Consider the following 22,767-nt stretch of genomic DNA (forward strand, 5'->3'; position numbering starts at 1 on the left):
ATATGAAGTAGGGAGAAAGGTAAAAGAGTGAGAGATGAAGAAAAGATAAGTTAAGGAAAGAGAAAAAACAATAGAAAGCATTTGCAACATTTCAGGACATAATGATTAAGAGCGAATATCTAAAACCACAAACTCAAGGGTTCATCATTCATTGCTGATATAAATATCTAATAACGAATGGCTTAATCAGTTAACAGATTCTGCTAACAATTAATGATTTTTAATGAATATTATATCACGTAAACATAACTTTTTTACAGTCTTTTAAGCGAGAGCAGTTCCTTGGATGCATATCATGGTTTAATATCATTAGGCCTAATAGTTTATTGGCTGTGGGTCAGAAAAGTTGTAATAACCACTGCTTTCTGATTGGCCAATATGGAAGCAAAGCAAGGCAATAAGGTTTTGAATCCTATTTGGAGCTGATTATTTAATTGTGAAATTAAATCACTATTGAATACTCAATGCTGAAAATGAAATACCACTTTTGCATTGAAATATTTTATTTTGAAAACCATGTATCTGAATTTAGGTGGTTTGAATTTGTCTCTATGAAGTTTCCCAAGGGTCATTTCAAGTTGTGCATTTTCAAAAACATAATAGCAAATAGCCTATTGCTTGTTTAGGGTTCACAGAGTCAAATATTCAGATTGCACAAAAAAAAGTAATAAATGAATAAATAAAATTGGATTAACATTGACACTGACACCCTCAGACATTAACACTGAATATGAAAAACTCAAACTGGAAAATCCAGCTTGTGGAAACAATCAAGCCTGAATGGAATCAAGCAGAGCTTTGTCGTATGATCCAAGAAAGAGAAGTTTAAGTGAGGAGCGAGGACACATGAATTTTTTATCTGGATTTTTATTTTTTTAAACGGCACAACTTCACCAACTGACATTTTTAAAGAGGAGGACCTCATGTACTCAGATAGATGGTTTTCAAAGTAAAACATTTCAATGGTATTACTTTTGTGCTATTTAAATTTAAACATTGGGCTTACATTTCACAATCAGGTATTCAGTTGCTCTTACAATTAGTTGTTACACTCTCCACATTTGTCATTATTGACATTTTATGGACTAAAGAAATATTAATATATAAATAATGAAAATGATTGGTGACTCAGGGCGACCTCTAGCTCACCCAGTAGAGTGTGTGCCCCAGGCTGAGTTATTTAATAACTGCTGTTATGATTTGACACTATAAATGAAATTGATATGAATTGCTTCGTGCCATCCCCTGTCTCTCTCCCCTTTCCTCTCTGTCTGTACTATCTAATAAAGAAAAAAGCACCAAAAAAGAATTGGTGACTCCTGCCAAAACACCTTGCCTTTCAACCCACAACCATTATTTTGCAAATCTGCCTGTCCTGATTATCTTACTCTGCCAAATAGTCCACTGTGCTCAACTACTTGTGACACGACATCTGTGGTTTCAAATAGTGAGGATGTGACCTGGTGGTTGGGTTTCCTACATAAAACATTATTAATTATGCAGTATACCATAATATTCTTTTAAGGTTATAGGTCAGACTCAGCTACAAAACACCGTAGTCCAAGTACCTCCCCTAATCAGTACTTCACCTGTATGTCTAACTAAATGGAACTCAACAAAGAACTGCAACTTTAACTTCTTACATTTACATAAAATACATGTTATGGTTATAATTCAATGCAACTCATTGAGCGAGTCATTTTATATTGCATTATGTTTATTTTGAATAAATAGTTGTGATGCAAACTTCTATATATTGAAGAACAGACGCAATACTAAATTAGTGTCAGATTTAGTATAGGAAACTGTTTATTAAGTCAGGGTGATTAAAGATCACTATGACTAAATGTAGTTAGAAAATCATATTGGTATTGTGGGAGTTAATGATTGGTTGAAATCAATGATGATAAATAGTGGATGGACTCCCTTTTAATTAAACTGAACACCATTTGTGGTTAACTGTTTTCGTTGCACACATAACACAAAGATATTACAGCAAATCGGTTAGGGTTGTATACTTAAAATACCAGAAATAATGAAGGTCACTTGTAGTATAGAACATAGATAGGACCCTTCAGGTGCATTTTAAGAAATACTGTTTATTTTATATAATGCCCTTGGACTTGGACTTTTAGTTTAATTTGATATACAAAAATAACAGTGTAGCACTGTCGCATCATTCAGTAGTACTCCAAAACTATTTGTCATTTTATACATCCATGGCTTTGCTGAGTTGAGTGCACTGTCTGAAGTCAATGCGCGTCCCCTGTGTGGGTCTACTGCGCGCTCTCGTAACCAGGTCGCCATTTTGATTCGAAAAATATGACTGAGTTTTTCCTGCTTCGCATGCTAAACTTAGCCTACCGTTTGAATTACTTTGTGCGTGAGTACGAATCATACACTCTAGATCTGTAATAACAGATATTGTTATTAATGTCAAGTAGCATTCATGCTGGGGAACTGTTTATTTGATAGACTTCAGAGCCCCATTTGACTCACGTTAGGTAAGTTGAGCTAGCTAACTGTAGCCTGTGCTGTCGCAGACTGACCCTTCTTCAAAACAAATCACTATTCGCTTGTATGTATCTTAGCTAACACAGCTAATAGTTAACTGGATAGCTGGTGACTTAACGCTAGTAGCTGACTGCTTGACGAAAAACTCAACTAACAATCTTGAACACACACGGGAGGCATAGAAGCGGACTTTCAATCAAAAGGTAAGTTTTGGGAGGAAAGATCGTCATGAGTTTGAGCAACTAGCTAGCTAACGTTAACTCTACTGCTGCATCGACAAAGTTGAACCTAAGATTGAGAGCTATTTAAGTTTGCTAACTCAGCTCAGTAACATTACACGTTAACTGTTAGCAGCTAGCTAATTAGCTTACGAGCTAATCAGAGGAAAGGAGGAACTAACGTTTGCTAAATTATTTGCTAAGTTAGAGCCTTACAATAGCCAATTCACAGTTTGTTGATGAGGAAACTAATGTCAGCTTATCGGCAAACATTGCCTAATGTATCGATTTAGCTAGTTGCTAACGTTCGATTACTTAACGCTAGTTAACATAATATAGTCAAAAAGTTACGTTTAACAGCTGTAGTTGGGTGCCGTCGACATCAACGCAACTGACATGTTCCTTATAATACAGCGGATCTTTTAAAATGTCGTTATTGTCTAGTAGCTAACGAGCTATAGTTAGTTAAGTTGTGTTCTTCGGTGAGGCCAACAGCACCGAAAGCCTTGCTGAGTTCCTGAAATTAAGTAACGTTACACGCTGTTTTAAGTTCATTTGTACACATGTACAAATTACGGATGGATAAAAAAATAAATGAACCTCGTGTTTAAACAACTGTGACGAATATAATGAATTACTGTAAAGTAAATCTGCGTTGCTGTTTTTATTGTTTTGTTTGGTAGTGTTGCCTCCACGGGAGTTGAAGTAAACAGAAATCTGAGCTCCTACCGCAAGTCAGTTGATGTGCACTTAATGCCTTGGCTACGGCAGCTCACTTTACATTTCTTTAACAACACACCAGTGTGTCTATCATTGTTGGACACTCCTAACAAACATGGTTAGAGCTGGGCGATATGGAGAAAATATTACAATATGTTTTTGCATCGATGTAGATATCGACCGATATTGTAGGGTTGGTGCTTTCACAAAATATGTACACAGTAAGATTTTAGATAAATAATCATCAGTAATGTGGATATAATGACTAAGTGGTTAACGGCAAGAAATAGAACAGCTAGAACAGTCTGGTAAGTTCAGAAAATGATATAACTTTACTGTAATATAGCACTTAAAACCAGGAAAAGACAACTTATGTCATATCACGATATTATGATATCCAAAATTTAAGAAGATAGCTAGCCTCATATATCAATATCGATATATTGCCCAGCACTAAATAGGGGATACTCTTACTTTCCCAAAATATTTTGCATGTGACAAATAAAATTTGAATTTGAAAAGTTATAAGGGAGTGATGCAGACACATCCTTTTAGGTTATTGGTTGTTCTATCATGTGTCATTGTTAGCTGTCACATGTTAAAAAATGATGCCATGTGGCCATCTTAAGTTATTAAAGTGTGAAGCCATCGTATATTTATTTTGACAGCCAACAAACCCAAAGGTAATCAATAATGTGAATGGAAGAAGCCCAGGAACTCGATACATGTGTGAAAGAGTATTATAAAGCACAAGTAAAGTCACTGGCCTATCTTCTTATGAATTACCCTTTTAAATATATCATCTCTGTATCAAACATTAGACACAGGTCTGTTTACATAATTTTACAACTTCAGTGCGTCTAAGTGCAAGTAAGCAGCAACAGGCTGATTAAAACTGTAGCTTGTGTTTGTCCTCCAAAGTGCACCTTTGCATACTGTTGGATTATTTGCTAGTGCATGTCACTAGGCTAGTACAATATGATAAACATTCAGTCGCCACCAGTTGCATCTTTATTTACACTCAGCAAGTATAGGAGAGTTCAAGTAAAAGTGTAGGTGGAATTCCCTTTTGCTTGACTTAACTGCTTTTTAACTTGCCTAATTACAGACTATTGTTGGCTCACAACATCCACATGCATGCCCTTTATGTGTGCCATTGTTCCTTTTTTTTTCTATCGTCTGTAAACGTGCCAGTTGACTGTTTTTGTTGAGGTTGCCTCTGGTGGGTTCTATTTTGGATGTAAAGTCAAGCATTTGCTTTCCTGCTCTCAGTGTCCACAGGGAGCGTTCAGCGGGTTATTATGGCACTTGTGTACTCTGTAAATGTATGCCAGATGGACGCTTCTGCTGCTGCCGCATGTGCAGGGAAGGGTCCTCTTCAGGAAAAAAAAAAGGAAAAGTTAAAGGAGGAAGTGTTTCGATTTCCCCTTTCAGTTTTACTTTCACGATCAACCGTTAATAGCTGGTAGCTCAGGGAGACACGTTAGCTTTGAACATAACTATCAGGACATAAGTATGGTGGTGATATCTTATTGTGAGGCCTCTGATGATTCCCACCCCTAGTGCAAAGTTGACTTTATTCACCAACTTGCAAAACATACATTATAACTCTTCATGGGTACATTCACATACAGTATTTGTGCAGATCTAAAAGGTCTGAATAGTATGTTAACACTGTCATTTCGTCTAAAATCATGTTGCGCAGTTGATTAATGATGCCCGGTGTTTTGTGTCGTGCAGGTTATGGTGAGCCTCTCTGCGTCTCATCTCCTAAAGAGGCCTGCGTTTTAAGAGGAGACCCATGCTGATAAATGCCAGGCCTCGCCACACTCTCTGTCGTCGGCACAAACACAAATGCCTGCCTGCCCGCGGGGGAGGTCTGATTAAAGATATCCACCTTTCATCCACTGGTACGTGTGAGCATTTTACTGTGTGGCATTTACATTTTTTTTATTGTACAGTCTATGACTACACTTACATGGACCACAATAATGTTGCTGTTGTCCGTATTGTCAAACATGAGTTGCCGACAGATCTATTAAATTCCTAATTTACAGTATGTTTAAATTCTGTAGAGCACACAGCTTGATTAGTGACTGAAGATGTCGCCTCCACATTACGTCACAGTGTCATGACCTGCCAGTATTTAAACCTCACAGTCAATCTTTCTTTCATTTTGTGATTTTCCTTTGTGAGCTCAACTTACAAATTCTGCTCTTCTATGCCTTTCAGGGTTTCCCTCAGAAAAGTTGTTAGCCTGGTGGAAAGTGTCTTTTTTTCGCCAGACTTATTACAGCATCAATGTAGAGCCCAATAGTTTCTGTGATAACAGAATCCTGGACGGAATCGTGAAATTGAGAATTAAAAAAAAGTTGTAAAACAGGTTCCGTAGGGCCCTACATTCAGTCAGTGCTAAAGGCTAACTGGAGAGTCAAAAATATCACTAAGTCTAAGTTTCCAACCGAGCCGCCTCACTGTAAAAAACTTATTATAAATACATTATAAAATAATTCCCAGTGGCTTAGGCCTGGTGGGGGGCAATTTAGGCCCGTTGGGCCACCAGGCCTGCAATACACTGGGGGAAAACCCTGTCTTTTTATTTGAAAGATCCACACAGTAGAGCAGGGATCTTCAACAAACAAAATAAAGGCAAATTCATCTGTCCGTTTTTCATTAAATAGCCTGTTTTCAACCTTTTGACGTTGCTGTCCTCAATCATCTTTGCCAAGAAGCAAATGCAGTCGCGGCAGCCCCGCACAGGTCAGGTGTATGCAGGGGCGTCTCTAGGCCATGGGATCAAGCTCTATTGTTATGCTTTTCTATGCACTCTGGCACCCTATTTACATTTAATGTACAACAAAAGTTCCATTGTGAATCAGTTTATTTTCATTGTGAATTAGAAAAGGGTGGTTGTTAGATTATAATTAAAATGATCAGAAAATGCTGTTTACGAGACAATTTCTCATTAAGTTAATAGAAGAATGTTGCAGCCCCTGTGAACGTATTCTGTGATGTAAAAGGACTTACTGCAAGTGATAGTGCTGTCTTGTCAGTTTAATCCTTTATCTCACATCTTTTGTTTACATCCATTTCTCTCCCCGGCTTCCTTCCCCCACCTACGCATCCACTACTCCCCTTCCCTTTTCCTACCCCCTTTCTTTTATTGTCGGACCTCTCTGTATTCCCTCTACCTCCTGTGTTTTTGTCCTTTTTTACCTTCCCTCCATCCTCACTCTGCTGTCCCGCGGCCCAGGGCTGTGTCCCCCGTCCCAGCGGCCACCATGTTCTGGAAGTTCGACCTGCACACCACCTCCCACATCGACCAGCTGCTGGACAGAGAGGACGTGACGCTGAGAGAGCTGATGGAGGAGGATGACGTCCTGCAGGAGTGCAAGGCCCAAAACCGCAGGCTGCTCCTCTTCCTCTCCCAGGACCACTGCATGCAGGAGCTGGTCCACCTCATCACCACGGAGCCGCCCGCCGACCTGGAGGAGAGGAGCCGCTTTAAGTGAGTCGTACACAGTCAGCGCAACCATTATAAACTGCTGTAATTACAAGGTACACTTCATGTTGTATTATATTGTCTAATTTTTATCAGACAACATGCAAAAAGTGCACGAGATTCCCTAAAATGAAAGCAGATGAAGCCAGACATCTTGACTAAATGTTTGAACTCTTTTCAGCACGTTTTCATTAGATGGAGGCATCAGGGCAGTATTTGCTTAACTCAGTTCTTGTTCTTAGTTCCTGTTTAGTTGTTGGGACAGAACACCACAAGAACTATTGCAGTTGTATCAATTTATTTAATGTACTTTTTCTCATCTTGAAAAGAAAAAAAACTCTTCATACTAAACGTCTAAATCTTTGTCTCTGCAATAATGTCACACCTAGTAGAATTCATTTGAATTAACATACATTAAAATCCTATATTGTTCATATATTCTCTTAAAAAGAGAACATACAAAATTAATTTGTTAGTGTTACTGGTTGTGTTGAGTACCATTTTCTGCTCTGATTTCATTTATTGTACTTTATTACATCCCATTTTTTTGTTGCTCTGGACAGTGAACTCCTCTAAAAGGATTAATTGAAATTGGTTTCCCCCCCCCTCATGTCAGAAATGGCACTTTTAAAATCATAAGTTGCACCGAGACTCCTTCTCATTGTTATTCTGTGATAATTTTTTTTTTGGTAAGGTTTCCCAACATTGCTTGTGAGCTCCTGACATCAGACGTGTCCATTATTAACGATAAGCTGGGTGCAGACGACTCTCTTCTTGAGGTGCTCTATCACTTCCTGGAGCAGGACCCCCCCCTCAACCCGCTACTGGCCAGCTTCTTCAGCAAAACCATCGGCAATCTCATTGCCAGGAAAACCGAACAGGTATGTTGAAAAAGATCACGGCTTGAGCAACGGTTTCTTGATTGAGAGCAGGGGTGCCAAAATGGGCCCAAAATAAATGTTGATGTTGAAGAGTACAGCGATTCTTGTAATTTGTCGTAGATAAAACTTGTGTTTTTAATTTAATAGGGAAGTTTACCAGCACTGTGCTTTACATTGCTGTAAAACTGAGATTAAGTATTTTTTAGCTGCACGCAATGTACGTTTTGTAGTCCCTATGGTTAGGATTTTACAGCTTTTAAATAAGAGAAGAATAAGCATGAGCATGTCAAATACCATGGTGGGCCAAAACAAAGGGAGTACGGGCCAACCTTGACCCACGGCCCCAAATTGGGCGGCCTTGATTTAGAGCATGTAAATAAGCAAGCGTGCAGTACTCTGGAAAACGAAGATGTTATATCTCACACATTCAGTTGTACCCTGGTTTGGGCTGCTACGTGGAACCAAAAGTATTGAGCGCTTTGATTTTATTTTCCAGGTGATTACCTTTCTAAAGAAAAAGGAAGGCTTCATTGGTCTGGTGCTGAAACACATTGACGCCTCTGCCATGATGGACCTGCTGCTTCGCCTCATCAGTTGTGTGGAACCTGCCCCCTTGAGGCAGGAGGTCCTCCATGTAAGCACTCTTAATGTTGTTGTGTACTTCCTATAAGTAAAAACACCAGTCTTTAAACGCCTTCAAAGTATCTTACACCATTTGTGATTTTTTTTCCTAAGTGGCTGAATGAGGAGAAGTTGGTACAAAGACTCACAGAGCTCATCCATACTGGCAAAGATGAGGAGGTGAGTACAATCTAAAATTTCAAAATCCAAATTTTAGGCCTTAAAAAGTCTGGAATCTGCTGAAGTATTGTGTTCTAGGTCTTAAATAATTTTAAACAGGTCTTCATTTTCCTACGTCCATGTAAGGCTACCTCTAATGCTCATTGAAATGCTCCCGCAGCACTTTAGAATGATTTCTTTGATTCCGTGGTGTTGTAGTTCTTTCTTTCGCTACTAGTCCAAATATAATTTGCTGTATTACCACTACACGCAACTTATATTATAGCCAATCAGCTTTCGTGTTATTGGCGCGAGTCTCTTTCAGGTTGTACCACAGACATTCCTCAGCTATGAGGAAGTGCAAGTTCAACGATACTTGGCTTGAAAAAAAACTGACGTTTTTGTTTTTTGATGTTGTGACATAAGTCTTAAATTTCATTCACAATGGTCTTAAAAAAATTCGACTTGGTGAAGCCTGCAGAAACCCTGGTCAGGCGTGCTGGGAGTTGACCTGTCACCATGTTGGCACGATGCTCTCTTTGTCAGATGAAGAAGCTATAATTCTATAATACATGTGTTACCATAATCTGTTAATTAGGTTAGTTAGTTATTTTCTAATTCAATGATTTTACATTTCAGAGACAATCAAATGCATCCCAAACGCTTTGTGACATCATCCGCCTTAGTCGAGACCAGGCCAATCAGATGCAGGAGAATATGGAGGCCGACCCACTATTGGCTGTACTAGAGTCGTAAGTGTGCAATGCCTTTTGATTAAAGTTCTAGGAGGGAAAGTGTCAAGTTGCTTGTGGTACAGTGGGGGAAATAAGTATTTGACCCCTTGCTGATTTTGCAGGTTTGCCCACTTACAAAGAATGCAAAAATCTACAATTGTAATCATATGTACATTCTAACAGTGAAAGACAGAATCCCAAAGAAAATTCCAGAAAATCACATCATATGAATTTATTAAAATTGATAACCATCTGATGAGGAAAAACAAGTATTTGACCCCCTGGACAAACAGCAAGTATTCTGGCTCCTACAAGCCAGTTAGTCTTTCTTTAAGACACAGCCCCAATCCGAACCAATTATCTACATCAAATACACCTGCCTCACCTCGTTATCTGTATAAAAGACACCTGTCAACACCCAAACAACCAGCATCCAACATCACCACCATGGGCAAGACCAAAGAGCTTTCTATGGACATCAGGGACAAGATTGTTGATCTGCACAAGGCTGGGATGGGCTACAAGGGAATCGGAAAGCAACTTGGAGAGAAAAGATCAACTGTCGGTGCAGTTATCAGGAAATGGAAGAAGCACCACACCACCGCCAACCTCCCTCGGTCTGGGCCTCCACACAAGATCTTGCCTCGTGGGGTGTCCCTGATCATGCGAACGGTGAGGAATCATCCCAAAACCACAAGGGGGAACTGATGAATCAACTGAAGGCAGCTGGGACCACAGTTACAAAAGAAACGGTTGGTAACACACTACGCCCGTCATGGATTGAAATCCTGCAGCGCACGCAAGGTCCCCCCTGCTCAAGAAGAAACATGTACAGGCCCGCATGAAGTTCGCCATTCACCACCTGCACGACTCAGAAGAGGCCTGGAAGAAGGTGATGTGGTCAGATGAGACCAAAATAGAACTTTTGGCCTCAACTCCACTCGTCGTGTTTGGAGGGCAAAGAACACAGAGTACAACCCAAAGAACACCATCCCCACCGTCAAGCATGGTGGTGGCAACATCATGCTTTGGGGGTGCTTTTCAGCAAAGGGGACGGGACAACTCCATCGTATTGAGGGGAGGATGGACGGGGCCATGTATCGTGGAATTCTGGACCGACATCTCCTTCCCTCAGTGAGAGAGCTGAAGATGGGTCGAGGATGGGTGTTTCAGCACGACAACGACCCTAAGCACACCGCCAAAGCAACAAAAGAGTGGCTGAAGAAGAAGCACATCAAGGTTCTGGAGTGGCCTAGCCAGTCTCCAGACCTGAATCTGATTGAAAATCTTTGGAGGGAGCTTAAAATTCGAGTTGCCAGGCGACAACCTCGGAACCTGAATGATTTGGAGGCTGTCTGCAGGGAGGAGTGGGCCAACATCCCTGCCGAAATGTGCACAAACCTTGTCACCAACTATAAAAACCGTTTGACATCTGTGCTGGCCAATAATGGCTTTTCTACAAAATATTAACATGCTGTTTGTCCAGGGGGTCAAATACTTGTTTTTCCTCATCAGATGGTTATCAATTTTAATAAATTCATATGATGTGATTTTTTCTGGAATTTTCTTTGGGATTCTGTCTTTCACTGTTAGAATGTACATATGATTAAAATTGTAGATTTTTGCATTCTTTGTAAGTGGGCAAACCTGCAAAATCAGCAAGGGGTCAAATACTTATTTCCCCCACTGTATTTAGAGTGAGTATGTATTGAAAAACATGACATTTATCTGGCTGCAGTACATTACAATCACACAAAATCTGCTGTTGGTTAATGGTGTGACCTAATTGGTAGGCTCTTTTTACATTTTTGTCTTCTTTGAAGCAGTTGACGGTAGACTTGGTAGGATGTGTGCTCTTACATGTCCACACAAGCCAGGATTGTAAACCTACTGAAACACTCCTATGTAGTTTTACAAATGTCCAAATCTGGAGTGGAGAGTTCTTTTTAAAAGGTTGTTGTGTGTACAATGATTTGCTGCCAGAGCCTGTTAGATAAGTTTAGATTTTTGTGCAAGTTTGAGGTTGTGTCTTTCATAACACTTCCTCGGTGTACAACATCTCACCCATGAATTTCCACTCCTCAGTATCAACAATAGCAAAGACATTGGACAACTGGTTTGCTGGCTTTAAGTGGTGAACGCCACACTAGCGTGTCATCATCGTTCAGTAGTTTGTTTACTAAATTTGCTACTGCATAAACCTTTTTGTCTTTCAGGCAGGAGAGTGTAGCGGGGCTCCTGAAGAACATGTTTGAAGGGGAGAGGAGTGAGGCCTCCATTGTTAACGGAACTCAAGTGCTACTTACCTTACTGGAGACCAGGAGGTCTGGGTAAGTGTTTAGTTTCTTTTAAATGTATATGTTGGGAGCTCAGTTAATTTTTGTTCCTCTGGGTCCTAGTCCTCCAGAGTCTTTTGAGCAATAAACCCACATGGTGAATTTGTATTGCGTTTACTTCTATAATGTATCAGGAAAGCAGAGGAAATGCTCCCCTCTGCGTACATAAAAAAAAACAAAAACAATACTGACTCAGTAACTAAGTTAGCATTTTCATAATTTCAAGTCTAATGGCCTAATGTCTGCTTGTGTCTCCCAGGTTGGAAGGGCTGATGGATCTGTATTCTCAGGGTTATGAAAGGTCTTACACTGTCAGCAGCAGTATTTTAAATGCCATTGAGCCCCATATAAAGGACTTCCAGCAGCTTCTTCTGGATCCCCCCAAGGTAAAGCCACGGAGCAGTGCCATGTCATGAGTATATATATATATATATATATATATATATATATATATATATATATATATATATATATATATATATATATATATATATTCTAAACATAAGCAGGTAGCGCCTTTAGCTAGCACGTTTCAGCCTTATATTTAAAAATAATGTATTTCATTGTTCCCCTCTTTAGTACAGTTATAGCATTGAATCTCTGGATTCTTGTGGATTGGCATCAAAACAACATTGGGCTTTTCTCATTCCCTCTACAGAAAAGTGCAATATTGACAACCGTTGGTGTTCTAGAGCAGCCGCTGGGGAACGCCCGCCTTCACGTGGCCCGGCTGGTGGCCGCCCTGCTGCAGACCAGTGCCCTCAGTATCTGCCAGGAGCTCTGCAATCTCTCCACCATGGACCTACTACTGGTAGGCTAAGCCTGGCTTGATTCTGCACTAGGGATGTTAATAAGTCGATCAGTGTTTCCCAAAGCCCAAGATAGGTCCTCAAATGTTTTGTCAACAACTCAAAGATATTCAGTTTACTGTCATTGAGGAGCAAAGAAACAAAAAAAAAAAATCACATTTAAGAAACTGGAATCAGAATTTTTGCTTAATGACTTATCTTTTTATTAAATTGCTTCAAAGTCTTCATTATATATATATACACACACACACAACTTGACTGGTTGGCAAAGGCATACAACCGCAAGGCGATAATTCTATTGAGGAGATGTTTTAGAGTGATGCTTTTGCCTGATCCTGTTTGTGTGCTATATCTGAAAAGGTTGCATCAGATTTGCACAAGGTTGGTCATGAGGCATGGAAGCACCGATAACCTTATCACACCACCTGACCAAAGGGCAGTGGGTGTAGCTTATTTCACATAAAACCATGGAGCTTCGTATGTAGTGCAGCAGACTGTTGACCTGGTTAAACTGCATGGGGGGGAACTGGAGAAGTCCTTTCTGGTCCAGATATAACCGTGACTTTTTTTAAATAGCCAACGTTAGAAGGGCACAGAGCCATGTGGTCTTGCAGTAATTGGCTAAAATGCTTAAAAACTGCTAGCGCTATTGGTACATCTTGACAACTGTATGCTGTTAAGGGAGGTGTCCACTCAACTCAGTGCTGCTTACAGTCCGGTCTTCTAGCAATCTTTTGCAGCATGCCACTGACTGATCTCTCTCTCTCTCTCTCTCTCTCTCTCTCTGCATAGGATCTGTTCTTCAAATACTCCTGGAATAACTTTTTGCACTTCCAAGTGGAGCTGTGTGTGGCAGCTATCCTGAACCATCCTTCCTCGGAGGAGCGGCCCAACCCGGGCCTCCAGAACCACGATGGGAATCCCGCAGCATCGGACCCTGAGCCGCAGGGGGAGGCGGTGGAGACAGGCAGGACCAGTGACCCACAGACCTCCATCCACAATGCCCTCGTAGCGCATGTAGGTGGCTTAAGCGGCTTGATGTCCTAAACTTGCTATACTACACCCAAAACCTTCTCTGCTGCTTTTTGTTTGTGGAAATAATTGAGGAAGGAAGAGCACCAAAACCTTGCACTCACCTTCATTCTCTGTTTCTGTCGAACCCTCAGCTTTTCCAGAAGTGTCAACTGGTACAGAGGATCCTTGACGCCTGGGAGGAGAATGATAAAATACAGTAAGGACCTCTTTCATCAAAACCACCACATCATACCTCTGCAGCCGCATGATCCTGCTTTATGCATGTCCTGCTAAATATGTTTTTATTGTAGTAATTGTAAAACTGAAACACATTTTTGTGTTTTTATTTATGGTGAGTCTGTGGTTAACGTAAAGAGAAACATATGCAGCAATAATAACATTGGTATGAGTTTCTGATCCGAATCTTATCTCTTGGCTGTGTGATCACTGCCTAGACCTCAGCCAACATCAGTGGATTGGAGATTAGTTTTGACAAGCACAGTTGTGGTGTGGCAGCGAAGTTACTTTACACCAATTGAAGGGAATCGTAAAGCCCAGTTCAGACCAAGTACTTGAAACGCGCCGGGCTTCAGCGTTCTAAAACAGTCAGTCAGTTCAGTTCACACCAATGGGCCGAGACGAGACCGTGTATCATTGCCATAGCAACAACCCTTTGTACTTCTTTCCTAACTTCCGCCTGCCAGGTTTTTTGTAGCTAAATTTATCATTTGCTGGATCTAAATACGAATCTGGATAATGTGAGAGTCTTGCTACAGTTACGTTTCTAGTGATGAATCGGCGAAAACACGTTTTATTTCTCTGATTCACGGCTTTGTCCTAGGCGCTCCCTCTCTTCAATCACTCTAGCTCGCTCCACCGTATGTGCTTGCGGACGCACGTTGAGCCTCCATGAACAGTTTGTAACAGAAATAAAATGGATTATGGATCATTTTATTGTAGCCGACTTTACAAGATGGCTTCTCTATTGGCTGTTGAAACAGGAGATGTCCCTTACGTTCTAAAACCAGCCTCTGGAGACTCGACCAGCTGAGTCGCAGCGACACCATCAGCTGGTTTAAGTCGAGCGGAGACGGGCCGGTTCAGACCGCTGAAACTCTTCTCCGAGACGTTCTAAAACGGTTTTGCGAATCTTTGGTCTGAACTGGGCTTAAGTGTAATTTGTGAATCTCAGGGGTGAGGGCGGTACCAGGAGAGGCAACATGGGTCATCTGACCAGAATCGCCAACATGGTGGTCCAGAACCTGGAGAAAGGACCAGTACAGTCCCAGATCACCGACCTCATCAAAGGTATATCATATGTTGCTGTAGGCCTGATTGCCAGATGAGTTACCATTTTAAGTGACAAGTCAGTTAAAATGAGTGTGCCTGTTGTTGCAGAGCTGCCAGAAGACTGCAGAGGCCGCTGGGAGAGCTTTGTGGACGAGACCCTGCGAGAGACTAACCGGAGGAACACGGTGGAGCTGGTGAGACTGGGCCCGGCCGTGTCAGAGCAGCTGCTATCAGCTTCTCAGCAAATCACATTTTTCATTCAATAAATCTTCAGAATATAAGCCCTGAAGTCAGACATGCTGGTTTAACTGATTTACAACAATAGTGGCCCTGATTCTAGTTTGTAGACTCAAAGCATGGCAGCAGTGAGGTCCCAGGCAGCACTGATATCTGCTGATTGCTTTTCAGGAAACTGAACTAGACATGTTTACAAATTGCAGATGGGCATTTGCATTGCAAGAACAGATTTTTGCTGCATTGAAAGTGGTGTGGTATTCAAAAAGACTATAGGTCTGTATGCAAGTCTTATAAATAAACAAAATAAACTCCCAACATGTCAAAAAGTAAACATGCTTACACCTATTTCCCTTATTAAAAAAAAAAAAAAACAACCGTACATCTCTGAATTCAGGCTTCATGACAAAGGCCCAGTGGTGTACTGTAGGATGGCTCAATGAATCTGCTGTTGGTGTTGCAGTTTTCCACATCATCAAAAGAAAATCATTTTTGAATGTCTTTTTTTTGTTTTGTTTTTTTTACATGATGGTTTTATGTTACTGAACAATTACTTGTATTTGGTTTCTCACGAGTTAGTCTCGCTTTGCCAGACCTTCCTCCACAGTGCTGCAGAGGAGGGTCTGGCTAGTCCACACAGCATTCTGGGATGGGACATGAGGGTTCTTTGGTTTATTGGCATTTCTTTAAACCAATCACAATGGCCATTGGTGGCACTAGCGCTGCATGGAGCCACGGTGCCTCTGCACAATAGCCTCTGGAAGGAACTTGTTTTGGTGGAACATGTATACGTTCAAAAGTTGTTTTAGTCGTGGAACAGAAAACTCAGATTGGACAGATAGTCTAGCTATTTGTCTGGATTTACCCTGAAGAGATCTGAGGAGCAGTTAACTACAGTCCTCAGAAATCCACCGGAGGTTAGAATACCAACACAAAGGAAGCGTTAGGTAACAGAAATCCGGCCGAAAATAAGGACATACGGCGGATTTTCCGGCGCTAACGGGGCAATCCCGGAAGCGGAAGCTCGAGGATATAGAGTACTCGAGTTAAAATTGTTCAAATGTGTCTAGTAGGCCACTGGGCGTCTGTAATGTACCCTAAGACTCTGTAACAAGTTCACCAAAGCTCTGCTCTGTGTCCTGCAGGTAAGCACCCACAACATGCACTCGTCCAGTGAAGACGACGACATGGAGAGCCCGTTCCCCAACGACCTGTCTCTCCAGCAGGTAGGACACACACCAGCATGGAAACTAAAATGACACCTCGCACCACTGTTATAATAATAAATACATAGCCATTCCTAGTAACCTCTTCTAGTAGAAAAAGAAAGCATATTCCACAAATGTTAGCTTCTCTCCATGGGCTTCCGGTAAATTTTAGAATAGATTTTAGGATATTACTGATAACTTTTAAGGCCCGCTCCGGATTTGCCCCAGAGTATATATCAGATCTTCTGTTACCATACAGAAGATCGCAACCTGAGGTCTTCAGCCAATGCTCTGTTAGCTATTCTGCAGTCTAGGCTGATGTCTATATATTAAGAAATGGCATTATCTAAAGCTATAATTTTAAATAGTTAATATATTGTTCTATTATACATATTCTCTTGTTGCTTTTTATAATGTAGAACTTGAAATTTGTTTTAAATTGTTTTTCTGTAATTGTTTTCGTAACTTTGTTTTAAAACTTTGTAAAACTTTGTAACTTTGTTTTAAAAAGTGCAATATAAGTAAAGTTATTATTCTATCCATAATGATATTGCCTTAAAAAGTGCTTTGACCTTCCCAGGCCTTCTCTGACTATCAGATCCAACAGATGACTGCCAACTTTGTGGATCAGTTTGGCTTCAATGACGAGGAGTTCAGCGAGCACGATGAAAATATCAAGTAAGAAGTCTTACGCGGCTTGTTGGCATTTTAGGAAAATGAAACAAGATTTGCCATTCTGCATCAAACAACTCTGCATCCCAACCTGTGCAGTCAACAATCCTTCCATACCAGAGCTCAGACATTTGTATTCATTCTCTGCTACACTGTTTGATTTCGTGACTGTCAACGTTAATGTAGGTGTCTTATTCTTTGTTGCTAAACCCATTTAGTTATCCCACAGCAATTACCGTAACTTTCAGCATGTTAACTAATATTTTCTTGTTCTCTTTCCTCAGTGCCACATTTGACCGAATTGCCGAAATAAACTTCAATCTAGATGCTGATGATAATAGTGTAAGTGTTTTGCTGGTGTTTGTGTCCTACTCAGTTCATTAAAAACATTGCAACTTTCTGCTTTTACTGTCAGTAGTATTAATATGACAGCTACTGATAATGTCTTAACAGCTGTTGCTATTGTTAAGAGTTTATTTGGTCAACACTGCTATGGGTAACTGACTTAACTATGGGAAACTGACTTAAACTTGATGCAAATTCTGTCTGTTAGGCATCGTCGCAAAAAGGCGACTGACTTTTCCCCCCATGTTTAACAGGCCAATGCGGCTGCGTTTGAGGCCTGCTGTAAAGAGCGGATACGCCAGTTTGACGATGTTGAAGAGGAAGAGGACATTTGGGAGGAGAAGGAGATGAACTATGCAACACAAGCTAAATCCAGAACAAGGTAAACCCGACTATGTCTTCCAGTCTTTGGTTCCCTCACTGCAGTGTTTAGTTCACCAAGCATTTCTGTCATATGTCTGTTAACTCCTTTCCTCAACCTGTATCCACCTGCCACTCTCCACCAGGTTTGGGATCTCCCAAACCTCCGAGAACAGCTCCAGGAGCAGCATGGAGAACGGAGGCAGGGAGCGGGACCACGGTTCTGAATCTGATGAGGACGAGGACTCTGAGCAGAACACATCTGAGCAGAACACATCTGAGCAGAACACGTCAGAAACAGGTAGATTAGAGGACAGCAGCGACCCACAGAACACAGCCAAATGTCATGCAACAGGGTTTCTGCGGGGTCTTTAAAAACTCTTAAAATTTCAAAATAAAAATTTTAGGCCTTTTTAAAAAGTCTTAAATTCCCTGAAACAGGTCTCAATTTTCTTACTTCCATGCAACACTACCTCTAATGCTCTTTTTAAATTCCATGGTTGTAGTTTTTTTTTCTTCTAGTCGACTACAAAGGAGACCAACATGCTACTTATATTGCATTATATATCAGCTTTGTTATTATTGCCACAAGACTCCTTCGGATTGTACCTCAGATGTAAATTGGATTTTATTCTTCAGCTATAGGGAAGTGCAAGTTAAGCGATACTTGGCATGAAAAAAAAATGTGTTGATATTGTGATATAGGTCGTAAATATCACTCATAATGGTCTTAAATTTAACTTTAACCTGCAGAAACTCTGTGTAAACCTATGAACTTTCAAAATAGGCTCTTGTCTTAGTATGAAAGTCTATTTTTGGTCTTGTTTCCAGATGCAGGCTGGACAGCAAATTTCAGGGAGTCTGGAGGGACTGCAGCATCCCAAACCCCAGCCCAGTGGGACAGCTCGTCTAGGAGTGGAACGCAGACGCAGGGAGGTGGCTGGGCCACCTTCACTGAGTTCCAGCCTTTCTCCGGGTGAGAAGCAAACCCGTTGACCCAAATTAGCAAGTCTGCTGTTTAATTGATGCAACAGGGATCATTACTAGGGCGTTTCCACTGCAGGAACTTTACCAGGGGACGGTTTTGAGGAACTCACAAACTAAACCTGCGTTTCAACCGGAGGAAACTCAAATTTAGTTCTGTACGATACGATGGCCAGGGGGTAGTACTTCCACAGGTTCAGGAACATAAGAGGGGAAGTTTTAAGTGCCGACAGTCACTGAATAAACATACACTGCGGTTGCTTCAACTTGTGTACCGCTTCATTCGCAAAACAAAGAAGTACTGTAGTAAAACTGAATTGTTTCATGGTGGTTATGTTCTAAAGCAGAAATAAATAAACGTCAAAAACAGCAACAGATGGTTTTGTGGAGACAATGTTCTTATAGTGTCATTCTCCTCCTCTGCATTTCGTTCATACCGGTGCAGTAGTAAACAAGGAAGTAGGCTACTCCTAGTATCGATTTATGACCATTTTAGGAAGAGGAGAAGACATTTATTTTTGTTTGATAAAACTTTTTCAGTTTTGTCAGCAGACTAATTTGCCTAATCTTCACGAGTCTTTAAACTGCGGTGGAAACAGAAAACAATGGGCTCAAGGAACCTTCTAGTTCCTTCACAAATAGTACTGGGGACTTATAAGACCCCAGAGTGACACAACAGTAAATACAAAGAACAACAGGATGCCATTGTGTTGTTTTCTCATTTGTGAAAAGTGCGTGTTAAATGCAGCAGTCGTTTTTCAATCCTAGGGTCTATTTGACCTAATCTTCAAGGCATTTTTAGTGCGTAGTTTAGATCTTGACAGTTTCCATACTTTCTGGAGCTTTTTGGTTGAAAAAAGGATTTATTTTACCAATCTGTTGACCTTCTGTAGGAAGAGGAGCCTTATTTTGGCTAGTAGACAGTAGGAAGATCAACATGTTTGTTCAAAAAAATCTTTTAAGTTTACAACTATAGAGTGTGTACGGGACGATTTTACATTGTTTGCCCTATAGTAGTCTGGGCCAAAGGATGTACATTGCTGGGATAAACCTGACATCCGGCGTGATGTCCCCTCCCCTTCCGCTATCTATTTTGTAAGAGCGCCGTTGCCGAATCTGGGGTTCAGCGCCACCCAGGACTGTTGTTTGGTTTGAAGAAATACAAACAAGCCACAGCGTTCTTCCCCCTATCCCAGAATAGATAGGCGGTGTAGCCAGTTGTTCATATGCAGACTGATGTTGCACCATTTCACAGTTGTATTGCCTTTTTTTTACCATTTGACATATTAAACACAGAACACTTCAAAATTAGACAACAGTCACAAAAAATGGAAATTATGTAGAAACGATTGTGATTCTTTACAGCTCGTTAACACGATTCTCTGGTTTTTGTGGTTGATTTTCTGCAGGAAAGAGACCGATCCCAGGTGCAGCTCTCCGGTGGACTCGGGCAGCGGCGATGCCGATAAACAAGCCAAACAAAACCACGAGAAGAGTGGTGAGTGTTTGCCGCAATCCTCAGAACCGTTACTTTGTATAACCCCACAATGAAAAATCGGACTTGTAAATGGAACGCATTCAACTCGGGTGTGACGTCATTCCCTGCTCCGGCTTCAGAGTTGCGAGGGAAATGGAATGCACTGTCAATTGATTTGGAAAACCTCATTTTTTTTTTCCTGTTCTTTTGTTTGTGTCGTCAGACGCTGGTGCCTCCTCTGGTGCTTGGCCGGTGGGAGAGGGGAGGAAGGCTCCTCTCGTGGCCTCAGACAGCAGCTCCTCCGGGGGATCCGACAGCGAGGAGGACGACAAAAACGCCGGCGCTCCTCCCACCGCAGCAGCAGCAGCCGTCGTCGTCTCAGAAACAGCCGGCGCCCCCAGCAACAAGACAGCTGACCTCAAAAGGTTTGCATCTTTTAGCTGGAAGCTTTGCTGTCAGATGCCGAGTGGTAAAATCCTCCTTGGCTGACCAGTCCACTCTGCAGCCTACGCCAGAAGCTGGTCTGTGTGCGTAAACATCTATATTTGAAACATAATTACCACCGTGAGGTAATCATAGACTGGACTGGGATTTGAAAATTACTGGATTCATTTTTGGCCTTTTTAAAGGCTTCTTCTTCTAACTTCTGAAAGCAAAGTATATCCTGGCAGCTTCTTTGGTAATCTACAGACATTTGAGGGTAAACTGAGACGTATAAGAAGTTTTATAACCTAACCTAAACGTTTTATAACCTCTACAGTACATGTACTGTAGGCGTTTTTAAGTCAAACCGTTGTCTAACCCTAATCCTGTCAGTCATCATAAGCGCACACACAACGCTACTTAATCTTCTGGAGCAAAGGGCGTCAGAAATATCAGTAACACTATTTGGTTCATGCAGTAACCATGGCATCCAGGATAGCGTAAGAATGGCTAATCCCAGAGTGTTCGTGGTCAAATAATTTTGCTCTTGAGACGAGCGCCGAGTAATATCTGCTGATGACTAGCACCGTCGCTCCATGCGTCAACAGACTAAATGAAGTGATTTATTTATCGAGCCCAAAATAGAAAGGTTTTCCTTTTGCCTTTGCAGTGGGGTCAAAGGTCAGCTACAGAACAAAAGAGTGAAGACAAAGTTCTCTGACTTGAGTTGAAACCTGCAAACTGTGCTGAATGTTTCTGGGCGTGGCCTCACTGTTTGTCTGTGTCCTGCAGCGAGGAGAGTCCCGTGTCTCTGGAGAAACTCTCGCTGTCAGATCCTCCGGAAGCCTCGGAGCAGCCTGCTGACACTTCACCTGCAGCCACGCAGACCGACAGGAGGTAGGAGCCCCGCCTCTTCTCTATTCTTGTGCTGAAATAATGACCTAAAGGGATAGTTTGGATCTTTTTTGAAGTGGGGTTGTATGAGGTACTTCACCATAGTCAGTGTATTGCAAGCCTGGTACCCCACCAGGCCTAAGCAACTGGGAATTATTTTTTAATGTATGTTTTAAGACGTTAAACTCCAGTTGCAGTGGGGTGGCTCGGTTGGAAACTTAGACCTAGAGATATTTTCAAATCTCCAGTTAGCTTTTAGCACGGACTTAATGTAGGGTCTTATAGCTTTTTTTTTTATTCTCAATTTCGCAATTCCATCCATGATTCTGTTATCACAGAAACTATTGGGCTCTACATGAATGCTGCCATCAGTCTGGGACTGGCCCCAGCCGGGCCCTTGTCAAAAACACACAAAAAAAAAAAGACACTTACCACCGGGCTTAAACATTTTTTCTGGGGGAAACCCTGATTAGCTACAGTTTTGACTTTTTGTCTGATATTTTATAGACCCAGAGAAATGATTCAATTAACTGAGAAAGGTATGTGCAGATTAATAGATGACTAAAAGTACTGCTCAGGAAGCTGTCTCCAGCTGTGCAGCTGTAATAAATAGTAATTGACAGTTGGACTCTGTCGAAAACATGTTTGTCTTTGTATCCTGATGAAAAAGGATTAGACCTATGACACTGTCTAAAAGGCACAGGTGTCAACTCAAGGCCCGCGGGCAAAATCCGGCCCCTCACAGATTTGGATCTGGCCCGAATATCAGTTTAGATTCACAATACATTTTGGCCCGCCTAGTTGGGCGCCAAAACCAAAACTCTACATGTCTGGCCCTTGATGGGATTCTCATTTTCCAGTGTGGCCCTTAGTGAAGTTGAGTTTGACACCCCATAGACTCTAATGGGTACGGTTAGCTACCAATAGCATTGTGTATCTAATAAACAACTTATCAATTTAGTTTCTCTTTTTTGGAAAAGTAATTTTGGCCCCACATTCTTTGGTCAGGGAGAGATGAAGGCTAAGGCTAGAGGCGGTGTGTTTGTCCATGGTACTGTGTGTTAAACTCCTACAATAGATGCTCATCCTCTCAGGTTCTGTGTTTATGTGACTGTTTCCTGTGTCCCCCCAACAGAGAGGAAACACCACCGCCCCAGGAAGTGTCTGTCAACGGGCCGGTCTGAGCGCCAGCACACTGCTAAATCCGTCAGTGACTGTCAGCCTCCTCCAGAGGGACTCCCCCAGAAATAACCTCGCTGCAACTTCGGTGTTTTTACTGAATCCCTCGGCCATGTTATTGGACCTGGACACTGCCAATCAACACCAATAATGACGCGGCGGAACATGTAAAATAAAATATAAAAATAAAAAA

General features: G+C 41.4%; 1 protein-coding gene across 6 annotated transcripts; it reads left to right on the top strand.

The window, feature by feature from the left end:
• On the top strand, positions 1-22,663 carry ppp6r2a (protein phosphatase 6, regulatory subunit 2a). 6 transcript variants are annotated; one of them, XM_028571396.1, is made up of 25 exons: positions 2,255-2,504; positions 2,592-2,717; positions 5,193-5,362; positions 6,706-6,960; positions 7,649-7,835; positions 8,332-8,469; positions 8,571-8,636; positions 9,255-9,367; positions 11,566-11,679; positions 11,945-12,071; positions 12,344-12,496; positions 13,287-13,511; positions 13,661-13,725; positions 14,701-14,816; positions 14,907-14,992; positions 16,178-16,258; positions 16,821-16,918; positions 17,197-17,254; positions 17,512-17,639; positions 17,764-17,918; positions 18,449-18,593; positions 20,011-20,099; positions 20,302-20,503; positions 21,294-21,398; positions 22,531-22,663. In XM_028571396.1, exons 4-25 carry the CDS (start codon positions 6,734-6,736, stop codon positions 22,577-22,579), a joined length of 2,727 nt encoding a protein of 908 aa, XP_028427197.1. In that variant the 5' UTR covers positions 2,255-2,504; positions 2,592-2,717; positions 5,193-5,362; positions 6,706-6,733; the 3' UTR covers positions 22,580-22,663. The 6 variants fall into 6 exon arrangements, with proteins under 6 accessions (XP_028427200.1, XP_028427197.1, XP_028427196.1 ...); XM_028571399.1 differs by lacking the exons at positions 2,255-2,504; positions 2,592-2,717 and adding an exon at positions 1-19; XM_028571395.1 differs by having other exon boundaries at positions 2,255-2,717.
• The last annotated feature ends 104 nt before the right edge of the window (positions 22,664-22,767 follow it).

The sequence above is a fragment of the Perca flavescens genome, chromosome 23 (genome assembly GCF_004354835.1).
Source record: "Perca flavescens isolate YP-PL-M2 chromosome 23, PFLA_1.0, whole genome shotgun sequence".
Classification (NCBI taxonomy): Eukaryota; Metazoa; Chordata; class Actinopteri; order Perciformes; family Percidae; genus Perca; species Perca flavescens.